This window comes from Malurus melanocephalus, unplaced genomic scaffold (assembly GCF_030028575.1).
Source record: "Malurus melanocephalus ecotype Western Australia unplaced genomic scaffold, MMel_1.1 scaffold_603, whole genome shotgun sequence".
Taxonomy (NCBI): Eukaryota; Metazoa; Chordata; class Aves; order Passeriformes; family Maluridae; genus Malurus; species Malurus melanocephalus.
In genome coordinates, this window is record NW_026623835.1 from 321,317 (window position 1) to 347,114 (window position 25,798).

The window sequence follows — 25,798 nt, forward strand, 5'->3', positions numbered from 1 at the left end:
ACAGCTGGGATAGATCTTAGACCCTTTTTCTTCAAATTAATAGTGATTGTGTAATCACCAACAGCCTGGCTTCTGTGGGAAAACAAGAAGAAATTAACTGAATTTTCAGCAAAGCTGATTTATGTTGAAAAAGAGAGCACAGAGCACACGGAGCACAGGTAAGTGCTGAAGCCAGCTGCAGCTCTGTGGGATGGTGGAGGRTTTTCAGAGATGATATTGGATAACCACTGGAGGAGGGGGTGTGTGAGGCTCCTGCCTCTGTGTGTTGCTGTCAAATGGGATCTCTGAAGTCCCTTGCAGCGCTGTGTCTCTGACCACAGTCACATTACTGATCCTGTCATTATTTTCCATTCCTTGTTCCAGGAATTAGCACAGCCTTGCCAAATGCTCTGGGTATAATCTCAGTAATGCAGATGTTTTAATAGGTTAGAAGAAAGGTTTTAGCTGCAGGGTCTGCCCGGTGTCAAGCTGTGGTTAGAAGTGCTCAGGTGTCCTTTCCTTTCAGCTGTCTGTGATGTCAAGTGTTTGTCAGCACAGGAGCTCAGGCCAACCGAGTGGCTCTATCTTGGGGCTCAGTTTAGTGATCTAGAAAGGTTTCATCAATGTACTCCTGAGGCCTTGGGACAGTCACAATGTAGGAATGTTTCCTGGTTTTGGAAATATGTCTGTCTTGTAGCTGCCACCACCCCRCAGATGGCCCTGGAAGAGGAGCCATGAAGTGAGGATCACCTTTGATCACTACAAAAGTACCAAGCTCCAGCTTCAGGTGGCTGCTGCTCTCTTGTCCTCCACTGCCTGCTGTAAAGAGTGGCTTTGACACGCCTTCCCCTCTGCTGTGAGCTGTGTACCTGGAATTTGGTGTGCCTTGGTAGGACTGAAGTGTTATGAGGGTCTTTTGAGGAMGAATAAAAGGGAAAAAAKGAGTGAGGAAAGAGAAGCTACCTGGGAGGGAGTTGTTAATAAAACTCAGAATCAAGATCCATATGGTGGAACGGGTCTGATCCATTGGCCTGGAGGTGTCTGCAGAAAATGTGTGTTTCTTTGTAATCAAGGCTTGCTCAACCAGAGTTAGGTGTCTTGAACCAAGAGGGAAACCAGCTCTGTCATGAAAATGAGCTCTGTAGTTCCTTAGAACTCCATCCTTTCCACCAGGATTCAGCCCCTTCACTGGCATTGCTGACTCAGTTTGCCAGCTTCCCCAGACTAAGCTGTTGGCTGTAGGATCCTTCCTGATGCTCAGCAAGTGACCCAGCAACAACATGTGTGAAAAAATAAAGGACAGCAAAAAATAAAAGTGCTGTGCAGTGCTGCAAGGGCATGGTGATGTGCATCTCCCAAGCTAGAAATCACTGAATGCTGTGAGATGCCCAAATCCTGGGAGGCATCAGTGCTCCTTTGATTCAATACATTTATGAGGCTTTCTCTTTCTGTATAAATTGCTTTCTTGTGTCYTGGAAGTGACCTGTTTGAATTAAACATCACAGAGTGCTTTTCATGTAGCTGTGCCAACAACAGAGTGCAACTGGCATRTTAAAAATGAGGTGAAGTGGTCTGGCTATCACCAGAGTCAGGGTGGTATTTAGTTTTCTTGTGCAGTCATTTGCATTTGCTCGCAGCAAGCTGCCTTCTGCAGTCCTGTAATAGTTTTTACATAGCATGTAAAATCTGAAAAAGGAGGGASAGACAGCAATACCCATGGATGCACGTTGGAATTGTGATTGCTGGACMCCAAATCCTGCACACCGAGTTTTCTCCTGGTTTTGGTGTGGGGCACCACCGACACCACGAGAGGGAGCGTGGAAACAGCGAGTGSTTTGTCCTGGGAGGGYCTGGCTCAGAGTTGGGCGGTGCTCRCTTTCCTCACTCCTTTTTTCCCTTTTATTCTTCCASWAAAGACCCTSATAACACTTCAGTCCTRCCAAGGCACACCAAATTCCAGGTACACAGTGAGTCAAACACAGTTGAAAACAGAACAGAAATGGAAATAATTTTATATTTCAGGGTGCTGGGACTCAGGGCAAGTTTTGCACTTAGGATTAATTTGTCTCAGATGTCTGGAATTGCAGTGGTGTTGCAGTCTTTAGTGCAGAATCAAGGTTATTTGAGATTTCCCACTCTGTTATTGCAGGTAGGTAAAAAGAGCCTMTTAGTTGCTGAAGCTGAAATAAAAATATAATCACAAGAATAAGATTTGATATGATTATGATTCCTTGAGCATGGGATTATGCACTAATCTTACCTTGGGTAGGACTGGGGCAAACTGGAGAGGAAAATGCTGCTGCATAATGTCACCTGATACCAAAATACTGGTCAGAGAATGTTATCCTGCAGCTGGAAGCTAATGGGTGAACCCCACCTAAACACAAAAAATGCAACTATTTCCATTTTCCCAACGATTATTTATGAGTAATGAGTTTCAGCACAGTGATGTCAGATTATTTAGCTGATGGTTGGCAAACAAAATTTGATGAAAATGTAAATGTATCATTGTTTATTGTATTCAGTAAATAGAAGAACAGTTTTGGGGCAGAAGTTTTTAGAAGGGCAGGACATGGTGAGTCAGCTCTAATTGTTGAGATCTCCAAGATATAATGTGATTTGTGGAGTAAATGTAAAACAATGATCATTGTTAAAGGTTTAAAGGCAGGGCCATGTGCCTGGACTGTCCCTAACAGGCGTGTTTACATCAACCCTGGCTTTTCCAGCCTGTTCCAGTATTTGTCCTGCCTCACAATTTAAGGATCTTTCCCAGGACCTAACTCAGATCTTCCCTGCAATTTCCAGCAAACTCTGAGTTTTCTTTTTAGCWTGGGAACACAGCTGATCCATTCTTCTGCAGTGGCCCTGCATCAATCAGGTGATTGTTGTTCCATCTTTCTTCTTTTTTTGAACCAAACAAACTCAATTTTTTCAGGCTTTGTTTTTTTGAAAATACTCTTTTGGGGTAATATTTTACAAAAAATTTAAAGCAATTACTGTGCATAAGCTGGGACACCAGCTGAGAATGAAGCCATTCCTCCTGGTGTGGCAGCAGGAATGTGGTGTAAACCCTATTCAGGAAAGAAATGTCGCTGTTTTTAGTGTTGGGGCCATGCCTTGGGTTCATTAACCAGCTGRGATATCCTGTTGTGTGCCTGGAGCTGTTCAGAAGGGCTTTGGCTGTGCAGAGCCTGCTCCAGTGATGCAGCAAGGTCTGTGTTGCTCCCTGGSCCTGCAGCTGCAGGAGTTGTGGCTGGGTGAGGAAGGACTGTGGATGTTCTCCTGGCAGCTCCAGCTGAKGAAGAGGAGCTGAAATGTGAGTGTTCCAAAGGTCACAGCTGACCAAAGTCCACCTGGGTGAGCCTGTCTGGCATTTCGAGTGTGCACTTGTGCCTGCTCAGCAGCGAGCTGGGTGTGGGTTCTTGCCTCTTGGGCTGTGGTGTTTAAATCCCCTGGCAGGTCTTTATTCAATGGCTCTATCTATCCATCTTCATTTCTTACCCTCTAAACCCGATTTGGAGATAAACGTGACACAGAGGAGAGCAGTGTACACCCCTTCTGTGCCAGAGTTTGTTCTCTCACAGCCTGCTCCTCTCTCAGGAGGCATTGATGAGCTTTGGGCCATTTCCTTGCCTGTCCCCAGGCCCAGAGCAAATCCCCTGGGAGGGGCTTGGAGCTGCACTCCCTCTCTGCCCGTGACAATGGCTCACCATTCCGGGAGGCTCTGCAGGGCACAGCCACAGAGCTCAGCTCTGCCATGTCCTGGGGCTGCCCTCACTCCGGCACCAACAGGGAAGGAGAAAACCCCAAACATCCAGGTGAGTATTCTCCTTGGAAAAAGGGGCAACAGGGTTTGGGAGGAAGGAGACTTCTTATTTCTTGCTCTCTGCTCAGTCCATCCCAGCAAGCTGCAGGGAATTTGAGAGGGTGTAAAGACCCTGAACCAATGCATCCAGCCCAATACAGGTGCACTCAGTGGAATAAACTCCTTCCTGGGAGAGCTGGTGCAACCCAGAATGGTGGTAGCAAGGTCCAGAGTATTTAAAATCAAAGGCTAAGCTGGTTGAGGAAGCAGCCCTGAAGCAGAACCCACTCCAACAAGCTGTTGCTCAGCCCCTGTGATTCTCTGGTGCTGCTGCTCRGGGTCCCCTCCCCACCTCCCCCTGTGGCTGTGCCTGCCCTTCATGGGTTCTGTGCTTTCCTGCCCCATTTTCACGTTATTCCCTGCCCCTGCAGAAAAGGAGGACATACATACCAGGCTGGACTTTGGCACTGACTCAGGCCAGGGCTGGGATTACTCCTGGTGCTCCCTTTGTGTGCTGCTCCGGCTGGCCCCAAAGTCGCCTCCAGAAGAAGATAGGTGGGGGTAAAAAAGGTTTCTCAGCTGTTCAGACAGCAACAGCCTCCATGTCCCAAGCAAACCTTGCTTGTCCCACACATCTCCTTGCTGTCCTTTAGTATCCTATGCAAAAAACATCTTGTTTACCTAGTKTGATCCTGTTTGCTGCTGCTGGCTCCGTGCTGTCTCCATGGTTTTATAGGATGGCCAGAGGTCCTGTTTGACCCAACACAGCCTTCTTCCTTCATGGCAGGGTAGTGAAATAAACCCTTTTCTTCTGCCCACAACCCGACTGGCCGGTGCCCAGCATCCTTGGAGCCCTGGGTCAGTGCCCCAGCTATGCCAGGAAGGCTTGGTGCAGACAGGCTTGGCTTCTCCCRGGCTTTGGGGCTCCTCTGTTGTGTCCCCATCCATCCTTCCTGCCAGTCCAGTGTCCCCACCGTGCTCCCAGAGCAGAGCTGTGCTTGCTGAGAGCCACTCACAGGAGAGCTGCTCCTTTCCTTGGTGCCTGTCAATATTTGACAGCACAAACATTTTAAACTGCAGAGGAAAAGTGCWCTCAGCCCCCCCGGATGGTTTGTACGTGATGCTGCCCTTCTTCTGTGACACAAAGAGCTCAGAGCCTGGGGCCAGGGGAAATTTGGTCCTTGATGCAGTGCTGGCACAAGGGGTACAGCCATCCCCTCCTGGCAGTGCTGCTTTGTGGGGCAGCCTCACGTGGAGAAGAAGGTTGGCTTTGACTTTCAGCCTTCTTTTCATCCTGGTTAGCAGAAGACATGCACTTGTCTGTGGCTAAAAAGCTCTRTGGTTTTCTTCTCTGCACCCCAGATGACAAGGATCTGTCCCGACATCCCCAGGAATATCTGGGAAGTGTAAGAGAGGCATGGCAAACTGTCTGGAGAGGAAGTTTCAGTAGAACCAGACAAGGGAGCAACAAGCAAAGTCTTCGCAGCACTAAATGTGGCTTTTTTGGTTTGCTGAGCTGCGTTTCTGTTGTTTCTGTTGTGTGTCTCTTGTGTTTCTGTTGCTCTGGGTCCCACAGGATCAGTGGAGTGGTTGTGATGTTTTCCAGCAGCAGCAATAATGACCCCCTGTGWCAGTCCAGTGCCTGCCTTTGGCACTGCTCAGTGCATTCATTTCTGGAAGTGGGGGCTGCCTTCACCCAAAAACCCCGTGAGGGGTCTGTGATGGGTGAGAGGGTCCAGAGAGCTCAGACAGCTCATTGGGACCCCCACGAATGTCCCCAGGCACCCAGCACACCAAACTGGGCTCTCCCTGGGGATCTCAGGATGGGCAGCTGCCTCTGGCACCCCGAGGATGAGCTGCTCGGTGGGGATGTGAGCTTTTCAGATTTGAAGTGGGAACCAGCTTGTCTCAAAGGCTTGTGAGATGCCCTGAGCTGCTCAACCAGTGTGCAAGATGGGAATTAGGAGCAGGTTCTTTTCTGCCTCTCCAGGAAGGACTCGTGGCCGGTTTCCAGTCCAGCTGGAAACATTTCCCAGTCTCTGGTGAAGAACATCAGCCCATCCACGGTGCCTCAGTGGACAGGGTGTGCTCTGCCCACCCCATGGAGTTGCTGTCCCAGAGAAGAGCAGAGGTGACAGTGGCTGCTGGGTGGCTTTGGCAGGAGCAATGCTCAGCTCTTCTCCCCTGACCCTGCCGTACCCAGCGTGGGCTCTCTGTGCCCTCACATTGCTCACCACAGCTGTAAGAGCTCCCTGTTTATCTCAGCCCCATAACTGCCAATCTTCCCCCTATTAATACACCCATAATTCACAGGCAGAAAACATCCTTTATTGCAGTGGTGACATTTAAACCTGGGGAGGTATTTGTTGTTTTGTTGGTTTTTTTTTTTTTTAAATCTGTGTTTAGGCAGTCAGCTCCTTTGCTCCAGCCTCTGCTCCACATCTGTGACTGCAGCCTTCTCCATCCAGCTGAGAGGGAATTATGTGTGCAAGAGGAGTCAGGGCTCACACTGCTAGCACTGCTGTGCCTGCCGCACACCCAGCCCCTGCTCGAGGATGCTGCACCTCAAAGTCCAGTTCCTGGATGACTCCCAGAAGATCTTTGTAGTTGATGTAAGTGGGTATCATATTCTTACTGGTTTTTTGGTGTTAATAATTAAGTTGTTGTTGCTCTGAGGGGTTGCATGGTCTCTGATGGTTTCTGGTTTTCAGCTTAAAACAGCAAATGGACAAGAAAACCAACCTCAAATTCAGAATGAGAGGTTATAATATTAATTGGTAAGGGTTCTTCTTGTCAACATGCTTCTGCTCTCCCTTGTTATTGGCATTATTTATGAAGGAGGAMTGGCTTTTACTTATCTGGTGTCATCTTTAGTAAATCAGTTCATATGAAGTGATGGTCCTGACAAGTGTTGAGTTTTTCTCTCATTTGTCTGGCTGCCAGAGTAAACATTCAACAAGGAAGTAAAGTCTGGGAATGGAATAAAAATAGAGTATTTGTCCAAATTATCCCTGGTGAGAAACATCTGCATACATCCTTTCCTGGGCATTGAGTTGAAAAAGAAAACTCTGTTTTCTGGTTTTGTGAATAGCTGAGGAAAAAAACTCACTGTATATTATTTTCTGCATGGCACTGTCCTATGACACATAAAGATTAATAATTCAGATTTAACAAATGCTAGCTCTGAACTAGGTTTAAGATGTTAAAAATGAATATCTATGGTGTTAGATTTATGCATGTGTGTATAGATAACTGTACAGATGTCCTGACTGTGTGTTAGAGGCATCTTTTTACAAGTGTGGTTGACATTTACTGTTGATTAGGGTTTGATAATTGCAGTAGCTAATTGAATTAGCTAGCTCAAGTAGATTTGTTCTAGTACTTACCTGCATCTCTGGTGGGACCAGAGTGTTTAATATAAAATGCTTTTTTTTAAAGTTCTGTTGCTTTCCTCATACTGTCCTGATCTGTGGTTCATAGCACAGCCTGGGAATGGCTCYGTGTCTTTGTAATAGAATTTTGCACAATAGAGCATTATAAAGCTTGACACAGTATGGAAGTTGTTTGATTTAGTTTAGTTACTCTATCCTAGTCCAGGAGTCAGCTCAAAAATGAGGCTAGTCATTTTAAAACACCTTCCCCTCCTCCCCCCATTGATTAGATCGGGTCATAGCGAGACACAATTCAAAAGATGCTGCTGGTACAATGCTGCTGCGTTTTATTCCATCTCTGTTTTCTTATTTGCTCAAAACACAGCACTATAGCTCTGCACGACATGTTATTGCAGCAAATAGCTTCCATTAGAGGAACTCCTGGTCATTTCCTTTTTTAGCATGGAATGGTATTGGAAACCCCTTTTAGGCATTTCATGCATTTGCTGCTGTGTGGGTACGATAAATGAGTGGCTGAATTAGTGACTTCTCCAGTATAAAAGGACTGCTTTGGGCTAAGTTTTGAGCAGATATTTTAAGCAACTCTTCCTAAGCCCCTCCTGACTTTGGAAAGCTCTTTTGAATGTGGAGTACTTCAGCATAATGGGAAGGGAAAGGACAAAGGAGAGAACACAGCTGGCCCTAATCCCCAGCACCTCACACTCGGTGTWAACATCTCTACCTGCCTCAGTGGTGTCACAGCTGCTGGCATGTGCAGCAAGGGCTCATTTCCAGGCATCAGAACAAGTTCCTCTCCTGGTGCTGACCCAGAAAGGTTTCTGCCTCCATCCCTGTCCTTGCTGGCAGCTGGGGCTGCAGAGTTCCCAGGATTTCCTTCAGCTGAGTGCTGGAGGKGGCTCCTGTGGTGACAGGTCTGAGTCCCCAGGGCAGGGCAAGGAAGGGKTCTGGCACATCTCTGAATGTCCCCTGCAGTGCCATCCCTGCTGGACACCCCATGTGTGAGCCATGGAGCAGGGGGGATCTGTCTGGAATGCTGCTGGACAATCCAAACAAGGCCAGGAACACCAGTTGATGAGTGAGGGACAGTCCCCTGTGCCCTGTGTYCCTTGCAGAGCTGGGAATTCCTTGGCAGGAGGCATGTGGGGCTGGTGGCAGAGGAGTGAGGGCACAGAGAGCCTTGGGGCTGGTGGCTTTTGGTGCCTGGCACTGTGTGCCAGCTGCAGCAGGGCTGACAGGGCAGCAGAAAAGATCTCAGCAAATCCCCCAACTCAGCCCCAAAGCACAGCCGGGTGCAGGGGAGCACTGCAGAAATGGGCTGTGCTGTGGGACTGCAGGTGCTGCCAGAGTCCCTGTGGGGTCAGGGGTGGTGTGGCTGTGTCYCATGTGTTGCACATGTGTCCCTCTGCCTCTGGAAGAGCCTCTGGCTTTGTGCTCACCGTCTGATTGTGCTTTCACAGAGGAGAGGAAGGGCAAGTGCAGCCTCTCCTTTTCACCRCCTGCTCTGGGGTTTCTGCCTGTGGGTGCTCACCTGGCCCTGCATCGCTCTCAGAGGTGCATTTAGGGTTGGTGATGGGGCACACAGCCCCACAGGTCATGCTTSTGCCTTGCACTGTGCTCTTCCAGCACAGCCCTGACTTCTCCCACCTGGTGCAGTGCAGGGCTGATGCTGCTGAACACAATTGTACCCAGTGCTYGCAGCAGCCCTGAAATCCAGGACAGGACACCTGCAAGCAGCACTGTGCCAGAGAAAGGCTCTGCTCCTAAAGCAGCCCCTGCAGCAGCAGWGAGCAGCTTTTCCTGGGTTTGGGGCTGCTCCTCTCCCCTGGTGCCTGCCCCGAGCAGCGCTGGCTTGGAGCAGAGTGGGTTGCTCCCAGCAGACATGTGGTAGGTAATAACCCAGTCAGAAATGCTTGTCTTTCCTGGCTGCCTGACAAAGGCCAAGGCCTTTCATGCCAGAAAATTCTAGCTTGGAACTAAACATTTATAATTGTTTTAATTACCCTTGTGATCCAGTAATTTTGAGGAGAACCGGGAGTGCTGCGGAGCGAATGCTGTGATTACCCTATCACTTTTCTGCAGCCTTTCAGAGCAGAGCCGGCAATTTCATGGCAGGAGAAGCCCTGAAAGGTGGTTATTAGTGTGCATCACCACCAGCAGCTGGGTCCCTCCCGTCCCTGCTGGGAGCTGCAGCCTCCCTTCCCCTCCATCACCCGTGCTGTAATTTAGCAGCTGTCCAACCTGGCCCCTTGCTTTTGCAATAACCCACACTTGTTCATGGTCTGMTTTTTGCAAGGTGATGAAGGAGTATCAGGGTTTTGTGGGGTAGGTCACTGCCAGTTTAATTTCTGGTGCTTTCTGGAGCATTTTGCAGGGTCRGGAACCTCCTTGTTCTCCTGCTGTATCACAGTGCTTGGCAACAAGTCAAGCAAAACCCCTCCAAGTGTTTCTGTTTATGGGAATAACTACAGCCTGGCCTCCCTTATCAGCATGGAGTGACAATTCATGTTGCTGAAGCCCATGGATGACTCAGAGCCCACGGCACAGGATCCCTGTCCTGTTGCTGTTAATTACCATTGCTGTTAATTACCATTAACCATAATAGCAGCTCATCCTGGCTGTCGGGGCACACGGAGTCACTGCACAGCTTTGAGCTCTGCTCCCGTTGGCTCCTAATTCTGCACGTTTGCCATGGCTGTCCCTGCTTCAGGCAGGTGCTCRTCCTGGGGATCACTCACTGCTTTGCCGGGGACAGAACTGCCCAGACAGTGAGAGTTGCAAAAAGTGARTCAAAACAAGGTTTCTTTTGTCTGGTTTATGTTCCTTAATAAAGGAGGGAAGTGATGGGAAGGAATCTGGTTTCCAAAARCAGTTTGTTCTACATGCTGAAGCCAACAGCATTTATTAAGATTTTGCTGCTGCCCAGTTGGGAAAAGTGTGAAGGCAGGGAGCTGAAATTTCTCCCCATCTCACTGAAATCCCATCACGGCTGCTGTCAGCATTGCCTAACCTGCTGCTTCTGTGCTGTGCTTGTTTKCTAGCAAAAATCCTGTGGGAAAGGGCTCTTCAGCCTCACCTGCAGCCACCTGAACCTTGCAGAGAAGGAATACTTTGGGCTGGAGTTCCGCAGCCAGGCTGGGAACCAGGTGAGTGCTGTCATCGCCGGCATGGCTGGGGGATTGTTGGTGCCTCCCTCAAATTCCAAATGGGAAACTTACATAGAAAGTTTTGTCATGATGGCAGAAAAACCTTGAAAATGGGAGTTAGAAGGGGAGCCACAAACCCCAGTGATATCTACAGTTCATGGGGTCTGTCCATGGGCATCCCTGTGGGGCTGCCAAGCAGGACACTTGCTACAGCAGCCACGCTGGCCAACATTTTCATGTTGCATTGTGCCATGGTGCTGCTGCTTTTATTCCCCATCTCTCGTGATGTTTATTCACCTGGCTCTTCATTGCCTTATTTCAGGTCTGGTTGGAACCACTAAAACCCATCACAAAGCAAGTCAAAAGTAAGTATTGCAGGAATAAAATTCTTCTAAATCWCTACCAGTGACAGTCTAGCCCAGACACCTTCATGCAGTGTTGTTGCTTGGGGACGGGGTCTGTAGCTTCCAGCACTTACCTGAGATTATTTTATAGGGTGAGGCTGGGCAGGATTGTTTGCAAGGACGCCTCAGTCTGTACAAAATCCCGTGGAAATACTGCTGCCTTTGCAGTCTGCTATCTGCACCATTTTAGGCAGAGCTGTTAATAACCTGGCAGCTTGGCAGAGCTCAGGGGTGGCTGTGTGCCCACAGGGCCATACTGGCAGCATGGCAGGCGCTGCTCTGTGTGCCCTCCTTTGCCCTTTGCAGTCAGAGCAGCCCGGGCACCTGTGTGAGGCAGGGACACCCCTGTGCYCTGCAGGCTCTGCTGYTCCTCCCCAGCCSCGCTGAGAYRCTKCAGAGCCTGACCTGAATTCAGGCTCAGCTTCCCCTGCCATGGCCATGGCCGGGTTTAAAGCAGAGCCCCTTTCAGCACAGCCCTCCTTCCATCCCTGTGCTCTTTTCCCCTTTCAGCACAGCCCTCCTTCCATCCCTGTGCTGTTTCCCCTTTCAGCTCAGATCTCCTTCCATCCCTGTGCTGTTTCCCCCTTTCAGCACAGCTCTCCTTCCATCCCTGTGCTGTTTCCCCCTTTCAGCACAGGTCTCCTTCCATCCCTGTGCTCTTTTCCCCTTTCAGCACAGCCCTCCTTTCATCCCTGTGCTGTTTCCCCCTTTCAGCCAGGTTTCCTTCTGTCCCTGTGGTATTTTCCCCACGTACACGATGGCTGGGAGGTGGCTGAGAGCCTGAGGCCGTGACCCCGCTCTTTGCCACGGGGAGGCTGCAGGAGCATTTGCATGAATATTCCTGGAAGGGGAAAGCAGGATAGGGCGCCTTCCCTTTCCGGGTGCACCACGAGTGGAATGATTTCAGGCTCCTGTTTCCTTTGCCGTGTGCCTTCTGGCCTGTCCCTCTGAGCCATCCTGGGATGTTCTGTGACAGTCAGTGCCTGCATAATTGCCTCCCTCCCTTCCCTCCATGTACTTTGCCTTGGGCTTGGCTGCTTGCTCTCACTCATCCCACAAAAAACCCTTTGCCCAAGCAGCCTCCTGTGCACCCCAAGTGCTTGGAGGGCTGAGTTTAACACACAGCACCAGCGATGGCATTTACACCAAGGCTCTGGCCACACTGCCTGGCACCACTTCATGGAAACCCCCTCTCAACAGGGATTTTGGCAATTTAAAGAATTGCTGGGGCATTTKCTCTTTAGTATTATTTAGATATCTGAATCCCTATCTGATTCCATTGGTGACACTGGGGGCCTGGGCAGGCTGGTTTGGGGGGGCAGGCTGTAATCCCTGATTTGTAAGGGTCCAGATTAATTTACTCTTTAAGAAGGCAGCATGTGTGAAGAGAGTTGTAAATGTTCTCAACAGACATGTAAAAGAAAACTTATGAAGATGTTGTGTTTTAAGATCCTAAGGAGGTTCTTTTCAAATTTATGGTGAAATTTTTCCCAGTGGACCCCGGCCACCTGAGAGAAGAACTGACCAGGTACAGCACTTGTTTCTTTACTTTGTTACCACACAGTTCTGTTATTCCAATGTGTTAATTCTTTATCTTTATCCACCCCAGTCTGTCTGTGAGCAGTGGTTATCCAAGTATTATGCTTTACAGAACAAAACCAGAGAATATCTCTTCCTGATCCTCTGTTTTTAAACACAATCCACTTGAAGGATCAGCCGTCTTACGGGGCTGCAATTTGTTTACTGCCAAACGCTTTAGCAGTTGGGCACTGAGTCTGACTGCTCAGTCTAGCTCCTGCCTCAAGCTGTGTTCTGAAAGAAAAACTTTAGTTTTATTTTTAAAAATGACATTGTTAGCTCTTACAATTTTAGAGAAAGCATTGCAAACAGGGACTTAAAATAAAACCGAGACAGTGCTTCTGCAGAACATCAGCCCCAAGAGAGGCAAATGCCCTTCGAAACAGAAAGGATTGTTAATTCTGAGATCTACTAATGAGCATTTCAATGACAGGGAKGTGCTGGTCAGGGTGGTGCCCAGCTGCAGCTCTCTGCAGGGGCTGGGTGCTCCTCCTGTGACCCTGCAGATCTGTGGGTTGGGACACGGGAGCAGGCACGGCCCTTGTGGCTCAGCCCAGCCCCCAGCTCCCCCAAAGCATGGTCCTGTCCCCCTCCACAGGTACCTCTTCACCCTCCAGATCAAGAAGGACCTGGCCCAGGGGCGGCTGCCCTGCAGTGACAAGAGCGCGGCGCTGCTCGTCTCCCACCTGCTGCAGTGTAAGGGGGGCGAGCGCTGCTGGGACAGCGCCCCTTCCTTGGGGACAGCGCCCCTTTCCTGGGGACAGCGCCCCTCCCCTGGGGACAGCGCCCCTCCCTTGGGGACAGTGCCCCTTCCTTGGGGACAGCGCCCCTTTCCTGGGGACAGCGCCCCTCCCCTGGGGACAGCGCCCCTCCCTTGGGGACAGTGCCCCTTCCTTGGGGACAGCGCCCCTTCCTTGGGGACAGCGCCCCTTCCGCGGGGACAGCGCCCGTGCCCCTTCCTTGGGGACAGCGCCCCTTCCTTGGGGACAGCGCCCCTTCCTTGGGGACAGTGCCCCTTCCTTGGGGACAGCGCCCCTTTCCTGGAGACAGCGCCCCTTCCCCGGGGACAGCGCCCCTTTCCTGGGGACAGCGCCCCTCCCCTGGGGACAGCGCCCCTCCCTTGGGGACAGTGCCCCTTCCTTGGGGACAGCGCCCCTTCCTTGGGGACAGCGCCCCTTTCCTGGGGACAGCGCCTCTTCCCCGGGGACAGCTCCCCTTTCCTGGGACAGCGTCCCTTCCCCAGGGACAGCTCCCTTTCCCCGGGACAGCCTTCGGCGCTGCCGCCGGGGGTTCCCGCTGCACTGACCCCTCTCAGTCTGACCCCACGCTCTCCCCGTGTCCCCAAAGCCGAGCTGGGCGACTTCCACGAGGACACGGACCAGCAGCACCTGGCCACGCACAGGTACCTGCCCAACCAGGAGTACCTGGACAACAAGATCATGCACTACCACCGCCGGCACAGGTGAGGGCTGCTCCGCACGCACCGCGACCAGCCGCGCAAACCCTGCTGACCGCTTGTTCTGATCAGCGGGAAGGGCTGGCAGCGGGGCGGCTGTGATGCCAGCGTGAAAACGTGCCCAAAACGGCATTTTTTCAGCTCATTTCAGCATCTCCCTCCTCACTCCTGTTGCAGGGGGAAGACGCCGGCCGAGTCGGACGCGCAGCTGCTGGAYGTGGCCAGGAAGCTGGAGATGTACGGGATCCGCCCGCACCCGGCCAGCGACGGCGAGGGGACCCAGATCAACCTGGCCGTGGCACACATGGGCGTGCTGGTCCTGCGGGTGAGCCCTGCCCCGGGGTGGCTCCTGCACCCTCCCAAATCCTGCAGGAGGGCGTGAGTTCCTCACCCTTCGGGGTGAAGGGGATGCTCTGGGTCGTGGCTCGGCCCCACGTCCCCGCTCCTGTCACTGAGCCCGGCCCGGCTCTGCTGGCCCTTGTCCCCCGGTGTGAGCAGCACAGGTTCCGCGGCTCTGTCGCATGTTTCACCGTGTAATCTTCCAGCGAAAATAGCCCCCTCACGCCTGTGCAATTACATAACGCTGTAATCACGGCCGRGCCGCACAATGAACGCAGCCGGCATCAGGCAGCGCTCGGCTCCCACRCCGGCTGATTTCAACCTGGGAGCATCTTGTCACTGCTGGAAAAAAAAAAAAAATACAACCAACGTTAAACCTAGCTGTGGGTCTGCTGTTTGTAATTAGTGCTACCAGACCTGGTTATTTATTCAGAGCCATAAACACCCCTCACGCATGATTAGAGCATCTGCGAGCCCATTAAATACGGGTTCTCCCAGAAAGCTGAGAGGGTCCTGGTGCCACAGAGTGCAGTAACACAGTTTTTCCTGGTTTTGTCTCACAGCTCCAGTTTGTGTGGCTGCATCTAACCTGGTGCAAAATGATAATGGGGTAAAGTGTGTTTGCAGCCTGCTTAAACCAGGTCTACAGGTGTGGGGGTGAGCWGAGCACTGCTGCACTTCCCAGCAGAGGAGGGATGGTTTTATTCCTTTGGGAGGCTCATTCTGCATTARCTCCTGTGACRTTTGAGCTGGGACAGGTAGCACTCYGTGCYTTGACCTCTCTGAGGTTTGTCTTGGGATCCTGGACTTTTGCAGAGAGCTTCAGCAGGCGGAGTTAAGCCTTGAACCTCAATTTCTGCTTGCAGAACCAGCTGATGGAGAGGGCAGTCAAACCCCAAATCCCAGCACCCTTTCCCCAGACCCCAGCAGCTCCAAGAGGTGCATTGGAGTCTGATGCAGTGTCCTGTGACCTCAGGCCTTGGCTCACTGCATTTCTGTATTTACAGGTTGCCCCACCCCACTGTAACCGCTGTGTTYGTCCTTGCAGGGCAATACAAAGATCAACACCTTCAACTGGTCCAAAATTCGCAAAYTGAGTTTCAAGAGGAAGCATTTTCTCATCAAGCTCCATGCAAACATCTCTGTAAGTACAAAACCAGAGGCASCTGCTGGGCTCAGGAGCAGACAGCTGTGGATGGAAGGTCAGCTGTGACAATGAGGGGACAGAGGACAYGRACCTCTTCCAGCTGGKTCAAAGAAATCCTTCATCCTCCAAAAGCTGSGCCTCTTTATACTTTCAATGTTCCCGGGCTKAGCACCYATTGGCTGTTTGCTCTGCAGGGTCACCRCCCAYRAACCTTCTTATCCAATCACATCTCTGGTTGGGTGGGGTCTATGKCTCTGTTAACCAATCACAATCTGACACAGGAGGCAGGGCCATGTCARTCACACAGGCTCCTCCCTGGTCACGTGACYTGCAGCTCAAACCTTTCCCAAACTTGAGATTGGACACGGAGTCCCCAATTTTGAATGAAATCCATTCCTGCTGCTCATGGGTGGTGCTCCTTCCCTCTGAGTGTGGCACGTGCTTCTCCCGTGACCCCAGTGAGGTGACAGTGCACCGCCTGGAGCCACTGGCAGCCCAGTGACCCTTGGGGGATGAGGAGGGCGGATGGCAGAGCTCGTCCTGTGCCTCTGATAGGGGCTCGCTTGTCTCTGGCCCACAGGAGCTGTGCAAGGACACGCTGGAGTTCACGATGGCGAGCCGGGACACCTGCAAGGCCTTCTGGAAGACGTGTGTGGAGTACCACGCCTTCTTCAGGCTCTCTGAAGAGCCCAAGTCCAAGCCCAAAGCCCTTCTGTGCAGCAAAGGCTCCAGCTTCCGCTACAGGTAAACTCCTGGGGAAAAACCAGACTGCTGGGGCTGGGGATGGCTCTGAGCCTCGCCTTTATGTCAGCCCTGGCTGAATCCAAGGGGCTGACAGCAGCTACTCCTCCTGGAGAGGTGCCTGCCCAGTCCTGCAGSATTCCCTCCTCTGGGRCACGGRGCCTGCCCAGGGCTGGGCTGATGGYRCCRCTCACYCTTCTCCTTCCCCRCTGCAGCGGGAGGACTCAGCGRCAGCTGCTGGAGCACGGGAGGAAGGCGAAGATGAAGAGTCTGCCCTTCGAGAGGTACGGGGGGCATGGCAGGGGGCAGTGCCCAAGGGGATGGGGGAGAGGGGAAAGGCCCTCCTGGCTATACACCCACCTGTGCTCGTGTCCCACAGGAAGCACTATGCATCCCGCTACGATGAGAGGCAGTGCCGCTCGTCCCCGGACCTGCTGACAGATGTGTCCAAGCAGGTGAGTCCCCCTGGCATCAGCAATGGTTCTGTGCCCAGGGTTGGCACTGCAGCCCCAGCTGGAGGCAGAGCCAGACCCTCAGCTCCGCTCAGGGCACCCACCCCACCCTGTCCCTGCCCAGGTGGAGGAGCTGCGCCTGGCCTACGGCAGCCGGGGCTCCTACCACGCCAACGGGGTGCACGGCTCCGAGCCCACCCTGGACAGCCAGTGCCGCAGCTCCACGCTGGAGGTGACCTTCGCCGCTGAGCTGGAGCGCTCCAAGCCCGAGGCATCCCCCACCTTCCTGCCCCACTCCAAAAGCTCGTCTGCCTTCCCCCTGCTCTACGCTGAGCTGGAGATGGAGCGGGCGTGGGAGCCCCTTGACCTCTTTGGAGCCAGGAACCCGCTGACGTCCTTTCGGCCCCACCACCAGTTCRCTGGGAACAGCAAAAGCCCCTCTGTGGGCAACATGCGGGAGGTGAGCGCCCGGCCACTGGTGTACATGGACGTGCCCTGTCCCCTGCCCGTGGTGGCCCCGGTGCTCTTCTACCAGGACAAGGCCCCGCAGTCCCTGTGCCCTGCCCCGGCCCCTGGCGAGGACACGGCAGGAGTGGCCGGCACAGATGGTTCCATGGCAGCCAAACACCCAGGGCAGAGCCCCAGTGGGACCCAGGCTGGGCAATTCCAGCGGGAGGCTGCAGTGGCCACGAGCATGGTGGGGGAGAACAGGTCAGTGGCTCGCTCCTTCCATTTCGGCCTCCAGGAGCAGCCTCCCAAGCGGTCTTGGAGCCAGTCGGACATGAAAACCATCCGCTTCCCCTACGGCTCCGAGTTCAGGCCGCTGGGGCCGTGCCCTGCTCTGAGCAGCAGGAAAGGGGGCGTTTTTTGGCACGTCCCAGCCCAGCAAGGGCTGGCTCTGGGGCCACGGCGCTCCAGCGAGCGCTACCTGGGCAGCAGCACCGAGTCCAGYGACTCAGATTCGGACCTGCTGGCTGCTGACCACTGCTCCCTGTACGGCCGCGTGCTGCGCTCGCCCATGGCCCGCGTGCGGCTCTCCTCCGGCAGCCTCCAGCTGGATGAGGAGGATGAGGAGGTGTCCTTTGCCACCAGCGCTGCTGAACAGAGGAGCTCCAGAGAGGCCTCCAAGTATTTCACCTAGGTGCCTGACGCTGGCCTGAGGGAGCCCAGCTGGCCGGTGCTGACCCGGGGTCAAAGAATGGTGACACTGTTGGTTTGCAGGTCTGCTTACAGCTTATGAAACATTGATGGGACTTGTGTGAGCACTCTTAGCTACAGAGGATGTGTTAATGGACATCAGGGCTGCGTTCAGAGGTATTCAACCCCTGCACCATGCTTAGAACCTGGTGTGTCTCTGCCAGACTTTGAGGGGAGTATTCTTCCTTCAGCCACAGAGGCCAGGGATTTCCTAAAGCCCTGCTTAGACCTTCTGTCCTGCCCAGGCTGATGCTTAGAGCTCTTCATTCAGGGGGAGGGAGAAGAGACTTTTCACAGAATASTTTCAGCTGCTGCTTTTCCCAGCTGCAGGGAAGCACACTGGAGAGAAGGGTGTTTCAGGCCCTTTTGCTTCCCCAAATCAGTCCTCAGTTAAGCAGCATGGGGGAGAAAAGATATCAGAAACAGGTAGGAAAGGAACAGGCAGCTTCTGGGAAGTATTTTTATTACGAAAACTTACTATTACCCTAAACCTATGTGAAATCCAGGCAGAAATCTTGAGAATGATRATACCTCTGTACGATTTTAGGGGAGGCTCTTGATAATTTTCTTTAAGAACAACTCTGTAAGTCTTTGTAGGACATGTAGCCCAGAAAATCGACCGTGGAGAAACCACTGCAGCCTGCCAGGAGGATTTCAGAAACAAGGAAGCTGAGACAAAAAAAAAAAAAAAGGTTAGAATTTAAAAATAACTGGGCTTATGGGTCCTGCTCACTCTGCGTGTTGCTGTACTTGGTTTTAGAAAGTGGACAATAAAAAAGTTGTTCACATTGGAGTTTTGAGTTCCTCCTTCTGTGAAATCTGCACACCTTGCCCTGCGTCTCCCAGCTCCAAGGAGCTCATGTCTCTCTCCTGCTTTGCTTCCTGGCTCCCTCTGTGCCTTCACTGTCCCAGCAACTGGGGAGACTTGTGGAGGTCCCTGAACACTGCTGAAAACAGCCACATTCTTGGTTGGTTGCCCAAAGAAATGCATTAGCCCAACAAGCGAGCACAYTGTAAGGTTTGCTTCTGCTCCTGCTTACCGTGTGCTGAAGCTGTGAACTGCAGTGATCCCTCTGGCTGCTCTGGCACACATCCTGTTGAAAAAATGGATCATCTTTCTGGTTAGAGAATTATTTCTTCCCCATTCCCAAAGCTCTGCACTTTGGAAAAAGCAAGAATCACCACTCAGTACAACATTTAAGAATGGCAGTCTGGGCACAATTAGAAGGACGATTAAAAGAGCAGCAGCGTTTCAAACACAGGCTGCACAGAGACACATCCACAATTCCTGTTAGCTGAGGGGTGACCCAGGTCAGGTTTACCTTGAGCACGTCTCAGAGCAGACACAGTTCCACCAGGAGGGATCATTGTACAAACACCCTGCTCAAATCTCCGGGAGCTGCCAGCTCTGCTCTTCAAGACTATGCTGGGAAAACAGCATTGAGAGTGAGAAACAAGGACTTGGGAACTATTTTTGGATTTTTCCATGGACTAGGGAGCACTGGGGCACAATGTGGGCACTGTGCCTCAGCACATCCTACACATGGTCAACAATAGCAGAGGAACAAAGCAGCTCGTCAGTAAGAGACACAAATTAACATCTYCGAGCTGAATTCATTGCGTAAGACACTTTCCTGGGACTGACTAAAATGAAGGAACAATCCCAGTAAGCAGCAGCTCACTTGTCAAGGAACAATAGAAACAACTCTTGACTAAGTCCTTCCCCTCGGTCCCTGCTCAGCCCTATTCACCCCTGAGATAAGGACATCTATTTAAGCAATTGTGCTTCCCTGGAAGAATGCAAGGCTGGAGAGAGGACATGGAAAAATTTGGTTTGCTGGTGGTGGGAAAYGAACAGCAGTACCTGGAAAATGTAAACTGTTACAGTCCTTACACAAAGCAGGATTATTGAAGGGGAGGAGGCACAGCAGCATCACAGTGTGAAAACATTAAGCTACTCAGTTTGCATTGAYATTGAAGTAACTGGTACATATAAAACAGATAAAAGGTTTAGACAAAATAGATAAAGCTCTGAAATAAGCCAACATACATACCACTAAAACTTTGCAAAGAGGGAAATAATTTTATTCCAGTGTTAAGTCATAAAACAGTGTGATAAAAATCAGACTYTTAACAATCACTAAACTTTGTGCAAACACATTAAAACCTACACACTCTCCTATTTAGCTGCCAGCATTCCAAGGCAAGAGCAGGTGTTATGATGCTGCACGGACTGCAGAGGAACAAGTAAAGGGCTCAGAGACCCAGGGCTTAAAGAATGGTTACACTGATAAAAGACTGATTTAGGCAGTAACAAATACACTTCTCTATTCTGCAATTCACACTACTTTGATTACTTCAGCAGCAATTCTTCTCAACACTGGGAAGCCTGGCAAACCAAACGAGCAAGTCAACGGCTCCTGCATGAATATTTTGATCTATTTTTCCATTAGCTGGAAGCAACAGAATACTGCTGATTAAGTTACAYAGTTCATCAATAACTAACACATGTGGGAAAAAGACAGCTCTTCTCTGGAACCAGCAATACWGACATCCATTCTTAGGGGCTAGTGATAGTCTTACAATGCAAAGAGACTTCAGGCATATGCAGCATAACAAAAACCCTTCTTGAATGGACTGTGCTCTAAGAGAATGACTCTGTTTTGTACACCTGTCTGTTTTCCCCACAGTCCCACGAGGTAGGCATATATCCCATCCAGTTCACAGGAAGAGGCACCAGAGTTCAGCAGTTGTTACAGTTGTATCTCAAACACRTCAGCTTCCAATTTCTTGTGTCACTAATCCCACCTACCCAGAAYTGTTCACAGAATTGCATAGATTAAAGATCCTATGCCCACAGGGTAGAGACACCAGTTACAAAATTYAGGAGGAATTCCCATCAGCTCTTCCCTCAGAAAAAGAACACCTTAAGGGAAGTGACATTTYTAATTCTGAAAAATTTATATGGAGCTCCTAAAAATGCGATTTGTGCTGAGGCTGTGGAGGTGAAAGCCGAGGGAGCTGTGTCACTGTCCCCTTTGTGTCCCTTTGCTGGCCCACGCTGAGGCCATAGGCAGTCAGAGCTGGGTCCATTGCTGCTGGACATGGACACTCTGTGTGACTCACACAGCCCGGAGTGTCCCCTCTGGAAAAAAGGAACCAAACGGAGCCCCAAGGCTGCTCCAGCCAGTCCCTGGGGTGTGGCAGCTGCCAGGTGTCCTCTGCACAAGGACAGTGTGGGGCACCCAGAGCTTGGCAAAGCACCCAGGAGCACACAGGAACACCCTGCTCAGAACACGACACGTCCACACCTCTGCACAGCTGCTGAAATCCAGAATAAAATGATGTACGACAGAACAAGYTCATGAAAGTTTTACGGAACTTAAATATTTATTTTTAAACCATTTAAAACCCCCCAAAACATTGAAATAAGCTTCATCTATAAACAGATTTACAAGACTAACAACTACAGAAGCTAGAGGAGCACTACAATTTGTTTCTGTGATGCAGTTATTTTGTAAAGCTTCAGATCAACTGTATTTACAACTTTTGCTGCTTTTACATTTATAAAAATATTTATTTAATCCATAACATTATTGTTTTCAAAAACTATTTCCAGACTTTTTTCTCAGATATAAATTCTAATTGAATTTCAGTTATATAGCAGATGAAAGTTTTAAACAGAAACATTTTTTTTAAAATTAAAACAAGGAGTTAAAAGTAATTTTTTTACAGTGTAGGCACCATTGAAAATAATTGTCCTTGGCATATCTAACCACCATCTCTCACGAGTGTCCTTTATATAAAAACGATGTAATGGCAACATTTGACGAAAAATGCAGTATTTACTTGCACACCATTACTTTTTCAATATTTGGCAGATATATTTCAGATTCTTTAAAATGACTTTTGTGCAAAAACAAAATGTGCAGGTCTGAACCATACAATAAACACACCCAGCCTTTATCAAAAATAAATTTACACCAACAGTTCCACAACTAAGTACTGAAAAACAATCCCAGTTCAAAACTTCAGCATAATATACATACTGGGTTGAAAAAGGGAAAAAAAAAACAAATCAAAACAAAACAACAGAAGAKATTACCCATCTAGCAGTACCATAAATATATAACTGAAAGCAACTTTATAGTCTTACCTACTTTTTATGAAAAAAGTCACTCTGTACTGCACAGATCTACCTTTTTGTGAAAGAATATCTATAACTCAGTTATTTGCATATTAACTGGTAAATACATATTTAAAATACACTTTCAGAAAATTATAAACAAATTATGTTGATGTACTGTATTTAATTTCAGAACAGAAAAGGTGTATAAATATCTTACAGGAGAAATAACACCACCACACAGAACGCTGGTGTTACACCGATACCTGCGTGTGAGGTATGTAACATGCGACGCTCGGCTTCTCTGGCTCCCTTCCACCCAGGCATGTATACTCAGAGGAAAAAAAATTAAATTAAGTTAAATTGGACTTCAGGTTTTGTCCATTATTGCCAAAAGCCCCACCCCCTCAACTGTATTGCTCTAAATTTTCCTACCATGATGATGTAAGATTGAGTTACTACTTCAAAACCTGTTCTAAAAGGTAATACACAGACTGTACATCAGGATAGACCTGTTGCTACATATCACCTGCAAACTATTGACATATTGCTCTCAAATATATTTAATCATAGAGCTGCCTAAAATACTGTACCAATTTAGAATTAAAATAGATACTGTTGCAGGTTTGTTTTTTTAGGGCACGATAACTAAATGCTGGTTGAAGCAGGTGCTACAGCAATACCCTTGCCACTACATTACATGTTTTGAATACGCTTGTGAAAAAGCTATTTTCTCTGAAGCTTGTTAGTGATTTACAAAAGTTTAACTCATTAATATAAAAGACCTGTACAACCCCATGTACAGGAACAAAACAGCATCAAAACATACTGTACTTGCACATTCTATTAACTAAAGTAATGGTTATTTCTAAAAGCAAAACTGCACCTCAACATTTATCCGATTAAACAGGTGAAACTACAATATTAAAAGTTGTTCTTTACAAAATAATTTCCTGAAAATATAAAACCATGTGCACTGCCACAAAATAGTTGAGTAGGTTCTTTCAAATCCTCAATCACCATCAATATGTTGCAAAGATCCAAAAGGCACAAGGAGCTCATGAGCTAAGCACTGCCAAGCTTGAAGTAGTTTTGGTGGGTTTCACTGGGTCCATACGAAACAGCAGTCAATTGTGTGAAGTTTCTTAGGATGAGTCATTAACAGAAAATCTACAGATAAAAAATATAAGTAAAAAATTTTGTTAATTATATTGTTTCAGCTAGGCAAACAGCACATAAATATTTCTGCATCAGTGAACTACTGTGCTCTCATCTCAACAGCTCAAAGGAAAAACCCACCAGAAGTGACATTCTCAAGAAAACATTCCTGAMAGAGGTAAGAAAAAGGTTCTCTGTCTCCCTCTTTACCTGCAAATATGCTGAAGACAAACCTGAATGCTAAATTAAAGGAAGAGAGGTATAGCAAGCACAGTAAAGCTGCAGTAAGACAGCTGTCTTACGGTCTTACTGTAGACCAGACACAGTAATTGTTACTGTTAGTCTCAAACAGACAAAGCTAAAGGTTTAAACCACTGTATCTTTCCCAAATCACTAAACTACTTACTTCTGAAATTTCTCCATAAGTTTCTTCACCATCTTATCTGTGATCCCTGGACATGTTGCTTCTGCCACATTGATGCTTTTCTCAAGTTCCTCAATTGCTTTCTTTCTGTTAGCATTATTTGTGTCCTGCTGCTTGAGCTGAGAAGCAAACCAAAAGAAACAAAACTCAGAAAGGTTATCAGACATTTGGCTAATACTTTCAAAGAAGTTTTTTAAGCCAACACTCACCTCAGCAAACACAGGGGTGATTATCATAGTTAAACAACTCAGGGTTTTAACAAGATCCTGATCCTGAAAGTTAACAAATAACGATYAAATCAGCATATTCACATACAATATACACACTGCCTTTAACACAGCACATGTGATTTTGGAAGTTCAGTTAAAATTTAAAAAAGTGCTTAAAATACATTACAAAACCCACAAAGGCACAATACATCAGCAAATGTTATGAGATGTTGAAAAAAGTGCCTGATGACACATCTCAAACAATGTCATACAGCATTAGAAAAACAGTTCAGTTTTTCCTCACGAGTAAGAGTCTTTAAAATCCCATCTCTATGAATGGATACTGAGCTACAGTACATCTGGAGTATATTTTGCATTTAAGGCTGACATGGCATAGGAAATATCACTAACATGCATTATCTCTTCAACTGCAAAACCCCCAAATTTTTCACAGTTCTTATGAAAAGTRAAGTTACTAAGTTTTATCACTATCTTCCTTCAGTTGGCTTCAGAACCAGCAGTTAGAAGCAAGAACTCCTTAGTCTGTACATACCGTCCCATTCTGGAGCTTCTTTGCATCCGGCTTCTTCCGAACTGTAGTGAARCTCCACTCAGGGTGAGAATTATTTTCTTTGTTGCTGGACTCCCTGAAGAAAAGAGGACACGATGTACATAATACTAGCCACAACATGACACCAAGCAAGCATAGGTAACCCAAACACATAACAAGTCTATCAGGATTAGATCCATATTTTTTAAAATAAGAAGAAACATGTATTGAAACCGTAAGTGAACTTTAAAAGAGGCYGAATAAATTGAAATGTGATCAAAGCAAACAGAAGATGTTATCTACCCACAAGGCTTACCTTCTCCTATGGCATCCCATTTAGAACAGTTATCTGATAGCCAGAAAAGCAAGAGACTTACAGAAAGCATGTTGTTCCACAGGCTTTGTGCAAACTTCTTCATGCACCTCAATTTTGCTCTGCAATATCTCTAATTSTGATTCAATGGTTTTGGTAAAACCACTAGCCTCAGACTAGGAAATACATAGCACTTAAACAGAACTGAAATTGAGTTCAGAGAGAAAAAGTTTAAAGAGGCAACAAGCACATGAYGTGATTTATGTGTTAGTCTTTAGGGTCATACAGGAGGTTATCTTGGAAGACAATTAAAAATAAAGGAAGAGAGACAGATGTACAAAGATGGTGTTAACTACACAGAAAAGCTGCAGAAACCTACTTTAGTAATATTACGTGAACAAAAAATACACCCAAAAAGGATTAAACTGAAAAAAAACTTACGAATCAGAACCATCRGAATCACTTTCATCACTGCTATGTCCCTCTGCTTTCCATCTCTTAAACCTATCAATCAGTTCTGTCAGATACGAAGTCTTCTTGGCATTTTTCATAATGAATTTGTGCTTCAGAAGYTCTTTTGCAGTGGGGCGCTGTAAGAAACACTTTAAACATTTAGTGTTATGCTAACATTTCATTATTTTAAATGCTAATAGGGGAGATTGCAKGAGACAACAGACTTCCAGAGCTAACTTGTATAATATCAGGAAATTAGTGAAACAGGAAGTCAGAAAAGCCAGTAATCCACATTTACGAGCATGCTAAAAATATGCTCAAGTCACTCACAGACCATACAGCTTATCCTTCTACGTTAGAAGGTCACACCCAGGAAAATGACTAATGAAAACTCTCCAATGCAACTTTTCCTTGTCAGCTGAATTCAGGCAGCAAAAGCTGCGCTGGAGAAAAGGATTTCAGATGATTCTCTCCTCTGTTAAAGCCTCCTTTCTGACATTATCCTAGTTTTGAGTGCATTTTAGGAATCTGACTCTGCCAGTGTAATTTCTTTCAGCATTCTCCCTCCACCACTAGAATTTACAGTGGAAAGTATAGTCTCTAAAAATATTTCCATCACTGATGATGCCCAACACCAGCAAAATACTTCACAAGCATGAGAGAGCAGAAAACAAAACTGAGACATCTGTATACACAYACACATTTATCTACTCACAAATGTTGGGTCCTTATTCAGACATGCATCAATGAATTCTTTAAAAGGTTTACTGAAGTCTCCTAATAAAGTGGGAGGATTGTTTTTCGGAATGAGGAACAGAACTCTCATTGGATGCATGTCCGAGTTGGGAGGCTCCCCCTTGGCCAGTTCAATTGCAGTGATGCCCAGTGACCAGATGTCAGCCTGAGRGAGGGAAAAGGGATTGTTAGTACAA

The 25,798-nt window shown here is 48.5% G+C and overlaps 2 protein-coding genes across 7 annotated transcripts in view; one reads left to right on the top strand and one right to left on the bottom strand.

The window, feature by feature from the left end:
* The first annotated feature begins 1,929 nt into the window (after positions 1-1,929).
* FRMD7 (FERM domain containing 7) lies at positions 1,930-18,426 on the top strand. 4 transcript variants are annotated; one of them, XM_057383024.1, is made up of 13 exons: positions 1,930-3,797; positions 6,191-6,396; positions 10,215-10,319; positions 10,642-10,684; positions 12,173-12,251; positions 12,900-12,997; positions 13,649-13,763; positions 13,935-14,082; positions 15,145-15,240; positions 15,824-15,987; positions 16,200-16,268; positions 16,364-16,439; positions 16,561-18,426. In XM_057383024.1, exons 2-13 carry the CDS (start codon positions 6,340-6,342, stop codon positions 17,575-17,577), a joined length of 2,067 nt encoding a protein of 688 aa, XP_057239007.1. In that variant the 5' UTR covers positions 1,930-3,797; positions 6,191-6,339; the 3' UTR covers positions 17,578-18,426. The 4 variants fall into 4 exon arrangements, with proteins under 4 accessions (XP_057239007.1, XP_057239009.1, XP_057239008.1 ...); XM_057383026.1 differs by having other exon boundaries at positions 12,218-12,251; XM_057383025.1 differs by having other exon boundaries at positions 6,213-6,396.
* Positions 18,427-21,000: 2,574 nt separating this feature from the next.
* STK26 (serine/threonine kinase 26) overlaps positions 21,001-25,798 on the bottom strand; it is a 31,900-nt gene continuing 27,102 nt past the window's right edge. For all 3 annotated transcript variants that reach the window (XM_057383021.1, XM_057383022.1, XM_057383020.1), the window contains exons 7-12: positions 25,582-25,767; positions 24,855-25,003; positions 24,104-24,197; positions 23,551-23,613; positions 23,324-23,460; positions 21,001-22,929 (exon numbers count right to left, since the gene is read on the bottom strand). In XM_057383021.1, coding sequence (XP_057239004.1) covers positions 22,905-22,929; positions 23,324-23,460; positions 23,551-23,613; positions 24,104-24,197; positions 24,855-25,003; positions 25,582-25,767 — 654 coding nt within the window. In that variant the 3' untranslated portion in view covers positions 21,001-22,904. The remainder of the gene's footprint in view (positions 22,930-23,323; positions 23,461-23,550; positions 23,614-24,103; positions 24,198-24,854; positions 25,004-25,581; positions 25,768-25,798) is intronic.